Here is a 6,265-nt window from a genome sequence, read left to right as displayed (position 1 = left end):
GAAATTTCGGATTTTGATACGGTTGCTCTAAAATTTGGGTTAGACCCATTTCCCACTCAATTTGACCCCCTAAACAAGAATATGAAGTCAAATTTTCGAAAAACGAAACGGATTTTTTTATATATAGCTAAACAAGTTTCCGGTAACTTCCGAAGCACATTTTTAAGAACTTTTTGGGTCATTTCAGCTAAATTCATGAAAGAGCTGGTCACAAAGAAGAGGATCTTGGACTATGAAACGATTGAGGTGCCCCATAGTTGCAGTGCAATTATGACAAATGAGTCAATCACTAAGAGAGAAGACCCTGGGGCATTCACAATCCCATGCACAATTGGCATGCTCCAATTTGCTAAAGCTTTGTGCGATTTAAGAGCAAGCATTAATTTGATGCCCTATGCAATATACAAGCAACCTGGTTTGAGTGAACCAAAGGAAACCACAATGAGACTCCTCATGGCTGATCGATCAATCAAGCACCCAGTGGGGATACTCTATGACATATTGGTAAAAGTAGATCGGTTCATCTTTCTGGCTGATTTTGTGATTCTAGATTGTGAGATCAATGCTGAAATCCCCATTATTTTGGAAAGGCCATTCTTAGCCACCGGGAGAGCATTGGTGGATGTCGAAAGAGAGAAAGTGAACTTTCATGTGAACGGTGATGAGGTGACCTTCAATAGCTGTAAATCCATGAAGCAACCAAGTAATATCCATGTGGTGTCAACTGAGGATGTTATAGATAAGGCAATGGCAAGTGTGAGCCATTTAATGCGCAAGAATGAACCCCTTGAATCTGTACTTGCCAATTATGATGAATTCGAAGTTCAAGGATATGAGGACGTGGTAGCTACCTTATCAGGGTTAGGAGTATATTAAAGGAATACAATCAAGTTGGATATCGACCTGAAAAATAGAGAAAGTCTTCCTGCAAATCCATCAACAGAAGAACCACTGAATCTGGAATTAAAAGCCCTACCCTCTCATCTCAAATATGCCTTCTAGGAGCCAATAATACTTTGCTAGTGATTATCGCAGCCGATTTACTTGAAAGGCAGGTGAAATTGCTCATTGAGGTATTGCGGAAGCATATAAAAGCTATTGAATGGACAATAGCCGATCTAGTAGGAATTCCTCCTAGCATCTCTACTCACAAGATTCGGCTCGACAGTGAATGTAAACCTAGTGTGGAGCATCAACGGAGATTGAACCCTCCAATGCAAGAGGTAGTCAAAAAGGAAATCATCAAGTGGCTAGATGCGGGAGTGATCTACTCTATTGCAGATAGTAAGTGGGCAAGTCTGGTGTAATGTGTACCGAAAAAGAGAGGTATAACCGTAGTCCCAAATGCAAAAGGAGAACTTGTGCTAACTAGACCAGTGACTAGGTGGAGAGTATGCATGGACTATCGAAAGCTCAACTCATGGACCGAGAAAGACCATTTTCCAATGCCTTTTATGGACCAGATACTTGACCGATTATCAGAAAGAGGGAGGTATTGATTTTTGGATGGATACTCCGGCTACAATCAAATCTCTATTACGCCGGAAGACCAAGAGAAAACCACTTTTACTTGCCCTTATGGAACATTTGCATTCAAAAGGATGCCATTCGGGTTATGTAATGCCCCAGCAACATTTCAGCGTTGCATGTTGTCTATTTTTTCAGATATGATGGAAGACTCTATGTAGGTATTCATGGACAACTTCTGAGTCATATGGGATACGTTTGAAGAATGTTTGACACACTTAGGGCAGGTACTCCAAAGATGCGTGGAAACAAATCTGGGTCTGAATTGGGAGAAATGTCACTTTATGGTGAAAGAAGGTATTGTTCTTTGGCACAAGGTGGAGCAAAAGGGGCTGGAAGTTGATAAGGCGAAAATTGAGGTCATTGAGAAATTACCCCCGCCAATTTCAGTGAAGGGTGTTCGCAGGTTCTTGGGGCATGCAGGGTTCTACCGAAGGTTCATTAAAGACTTCTCAAAGATTGCACACTCGTTATGCAAACTCTTAGAGAAGGAAGTGAAATTCTGTTTTAATGATATTTGTATGGCTGCATTTCAGTGTTTGAAAGAGAAACTAGTATCAACCCCAATTATCATTAGCCCTAATTGGTCCAAATCTTTTGAATTGATGTGTGATGCTAGCGGTATAACATTGGGGGTCGTGTTGGGGAAAAATCGCAACAAACTATCTCACCCAATTTATTACGCAAGCAAGACTCTAAATAATGCCCAGCAAAATTGTACGATTACTGAACAAGAGTTGCTTGTTGTAGTCTATGCATTTGAAAAGTTTTGGGCATACTTGCTAGGCACCAAAGAAATCGTACATACTGATCATGCTGCACTCCGTTACTTGATGGCAAAGAAAGATGCAAAACCAAGATTGATAATGTGGGTGCTACTGTTACAAGAATTTGATTTTGAGGTAAAAGATCGAAAAGGATATGAAAATCAAGTGGCTGATCACTTATCAAGGTTGGAAATAAGGGCAAATGCTGAGCATGAGGTCTACATAGACGACTCCTTCCCCGATGAATAGGTGTTTGTAATATCTCTTAAACGTATGCCATGGTATGTAGATTTTGCAAATTACATACACTAAAGTTCTCCAGAGTGGATATTATTGGTTGTCCCTCTACAAGGATGCACATGAGTTTGCGAAGAAATGCTCTCAATGTCAGCAGCAAGGTGGAGTGTCTAGAAAACACGAATTACCTCTCATTCCTACTTTAGAGGTCGAGCTATTGGATGTATAGGGGATCGATTTCATGGGCCAATTTGTGAGCTCATTTGGAAATAAATATATCTTGGTGGTTGTAGATTATGTTTCCAAATGGGTGGAAGCCATTGCACTTCCAAACAACGAAGGAAAAAACATTGTCCAATTTCTGAAACGCTACATCTTCGCAAGATTTGGCACTTCGAGGGCAATCATTAGCGATGGGGGTTCCCACTTTTGCAATAGGTGGCTTTCAATGGCACTGAGCAAATATGGGGTGAAACACAAAGTAGCAACCCCATATCATCCCAAAACAAGTGGCCAAGTCGAAGTGTCAAATAGGGAAATCAAAATCATCTTGGCAAAGACATTAAATGTCAACAGAGCTGACTGTTCCAGGAAACTCGATGATGCACTATGGGCATATTGGACTGCTTACAAAACACCTATCGGTATGTCTCCATATCAGTTGGTTTATGGTAAGGCTTGTCATTTCCCCGTCGAGTTAGAACACAAAGAATTGTGGGGATTGAAAGCTTTAAATTTGGATTGGTCAAAAACTTCAAGGGAGAGGATAGAGCAGTTGAACGAACCGGATGAATTTAGACTCAGATCGTATGTAAGTTCAGCCATCCACAAAGAGAAGATGAAGAAGTGGCATGACGCTCGGATACTCAAGCGGGACTTCAAGGTAGGAGATTGGGTTTTGTTATACAACTCTCGACATAAACTCTTTCTACGAAAGTTCAAATCCAAATGGTCTGGACCTTTTAGAGTAACGCGAGTGTTCACCAATGGTGCCATAGAAGTTGAAGATCAGGAAGGACCTCCATTTAAAGTGAACGGTCAACGTCTGAAATTATATTTTGGGAATTGTCAAGAGATTTCTTTGGTTAAAGTGGGGTAATTGGAAGACGCCTTAAGGCGCTGCTGTGTCGTGCCGCGACGTTAACTAAGGCGCTATTTGGGAGGCAGATATTTAGTTGCAAGAAAACTTGATGAAACAGTCGGCAAGCCGCCGAGTCACTGAGGCTAGCCAGATCGAGCTCGCTGAAAGTACCAGCACAAAAAATTTCAAAAATCAAGATAGGTCACCGATGTTCAGGCCCATTCGGTGAATCACCGACAACAATCAGCGAGCTCAAAGTAGCTCGCCGAAAGTTATAGTGTATTTTAAGGGTTAGGGGTACAGAAAGGATGATCAAGAAGGCCTTTCGGTGTGTTTTCGAGTGAACTCGGCGAGCTCAAGCATCTCGTCAAAAATTATAAATAAACCTCAACCATAATTTGAAATTAAAGGTGATCTGTGGAGGACTTTGGCGAAGTACCGAACCACACGGCTAGCTCAACATAACTCGCCCAATGTGCCAGTTTTCAACCCCAAGCTGAAAACCAAGCCCGTAGCCACCAAATTAAAAATCAAACACCATTCAGTCTAAGTCAGACCCATACGACTGATGCCTTAACGGTACTCAAACGTCCCCTGATTTGGCTTAAATTGGTCATTTGATGACTTTTTCCCTTAAGAATGACGACAAACGCTCCATCATTGGGTAAATTACGCCATTTAGCACAATTTTGGGTTACTTAGACTTCACCCCACTAGACCCAACACATATAAACCGCAACCCAACAATTTAACTCGATTTTTCGAGCAAGAGCATGGGAATCGATCAATTTAAAGAATTTACGCACATATTTAAACAAATTACGGGCAATCCAACACATTAAACACGATTATACCAACTACCCAACACAAAACAACAACAAATTTACCTATTGCATTTGATTTCAACCACAAAATTAAAGTACAGGGTTCGGAAAACAAACCTTAATGCCAAATTGCGAGTTTGAATAGCTAGGCGGCAAAGTTCCCCAATTCGTGCACAATTTCACACAAAAATGTGGGTAAAAGCAATAAAATGTAGAAGATCAAAAGTTGGGTGAGAGGGTACAAGAGTTAAAAATGAGAGAAAATGAAGAATTTTGAAATTTTAAACCGTTTGGCCTTTACGACCTTTCTGTTCGCGGCACATTTGGCGGAGTGAGTTGTTCTCTCCGACCCACTCGGTGATTTGCCGAGTGGTATTTTACCTTGCCGAGTTTTATAGGACTCCCAGCAATTTGGGGGTTCAAACGGCTGACAAAATCGGGCTCGCCGACCTGTTCGGCGAGTCATCAGTTAAGCATTTAGCCCACCGAGTTTTACAGAGTTCTCCTTCAAGATTGGTGGTTCCAACGGTGGTCCAAGTTGGGGCTTTCCGACCTGTTCAGCGCGTCACCGACTGGACTTTGGCTCGCCAAACTACCTATTTTCCAACACTTTTCAGTTTTCAACCTACACAATCAACTCCTGTTATTCAAAATCAAAAACTAAAGCAGTAAAAACTTGGGTTGCCTCCCAAGAAGCGGCTTAGTTAACGTCGTGGCACGACAAATGTACCCATTTACGGATCATTCTTTGGGTATTCCAAGGTATCACTTGGTAGGCCCCCTTTAGGCCTTGGATTCAAATGAGAAGAAATTTGACCCATCTGGGTCTTCAAATGCTTGATTGACACGAAATGATAGGTGACCATCTCATTAAGTGTAGAGACATCCTTTTTCATCTCCTTCAATACCTTGTCCTACCCTTCAACTTTATTGAGAATGCGTGAAAACATGTCTTCTGTACGAACATTTTTAGATTCCTTGGGCTTTTAACGCTCATGGGGTGGGACGTACCTGTCCTTATCACCCTTTTTTTCCTTCCAAGTGGTGTTACGATCATGTCATTCTCTATCATGGTCTCTCCATCCCTCATCTCTATTCCAACTCGGGTTCTCCCTGGCCTTGGATAGTTTTGCCGATATCCACCTCTTTGATTAGCTAGGAAGTTCACTTCTTCAATGTAAAGTGCTTCAAAGTGAGCTTTGTCAGGATTTACTCCACCAACACCAACAATATTTACACTCTTTTCCCCACTACCCATCACATGTTTCGCCAAGATATCCAACTGGGTCATCATTTTGGCCATGTTTTGGTCCCTCACCCAATCCTTTTCGATCAGTTCTTTTGTCATTCTAAAAGTGAGAGGAGACACTTGGTCCTCACGAGTATACCACGTATGCTCTGTTTATCTTGGTCATCGCATCAAGAAGTTGTGATGCTACTTCATAGGATTGTTGTATTATACCACCGGGAACACGTTGATCAACAACTCATTTGTTCACCAAGTCAAAGGTCCTATAGAAGTACTACTGCAATTTGTGATTCGGCATCCTGTGGGTTGGACATTGAAGTACTAATTTCTTAAACCTCATCCACGACTCATGGATAAGTTCACCTTCCAAGTGCTTGAAACCTTGGATACTGTCCCTAAGGGTCATCATCCTTGACGGGGAAAGAATCTCACATGGAATGATGTAGTAAGCTCATCCCAAGAGGTTATGGAATCCCTTGGTAACTCAGCCAACCGTTTACTAGCCTCACCCATCAAGAGAATGGGAAAACCCTGAAACAGACCGATTCATGTGAGTTCTTGAATGAGAACGGACCACAAA

The 6,265-nt window shown here is 41.8% G+C and overlaps 1 protein-coding gene across 1 annotated transcript; it reads left to right on the top strand.

Annotated features, from left to right (window-relative positions):
* Positions 1 to 1,811: 1,811 nt before the first annotated feature.
* On the top strand, positions 1,812 to 3,630 carry LOC107060210 (uncharacterized). Its single transcript, XM_015307804.1, has 3 exons — positions 1,812 to 2,510; positions 2,584 to 2,692; positions 2,849 to 3,630. Exons 1-3 carry the CDS (start codon positions 1,812 to 1,814, stop codon positions 3,628 to 3,630), a joined length of 1,590 nt encoding a protein of 529 aa, XP_015163290.1.
* The last annotated feature ends 2,635 nt before the right edge of the window (positions 3,631 to 6,265 follow it).

The sequence above is a fragment of the Solanum tuberosum genome, unplaced genomic scaffold (genome assembly GCF_000226075.1).
Source record: "Solanum tuberosum cultivar DM 1-3 516 R44 unplaced genomic scaffold, SolTub_3.0 scf00065, whole genome shotgun sequence".
Lineage (NCBI taxonomy): Eukaryota > Viridiplantae > Streptophyta > Magnoliopsida > Solanales > Solanaceae > Solanum > Solanum tuberosum.
This window is presented reverse-complemented; position numbering and strand designations above follow the sequence as displayed.

Coding starts and splice junctions, on each gene's coding strand:
- LOC107060210 (XM_015307804.1), top strand. CDS start 1,812: ATGGTGAAAGAAGGTATTGTTCTTTGGCACAAGGTGGAGCAAAAGGGG. Junction 2,511..2,583: donor GGGCAAATGCTGAGCATGAG/GTCTACATAGAC, acceptor CATGGTATGTAG/ATTTTGCAAATTACATACAC. Junction 2,693..2,848: donor CTCTCAATGTCAGCAGCAAG/GTGGAGTGTCTA, acceptor AATGGGTGGAAG/CCATTGCACTTCCAAACAAC.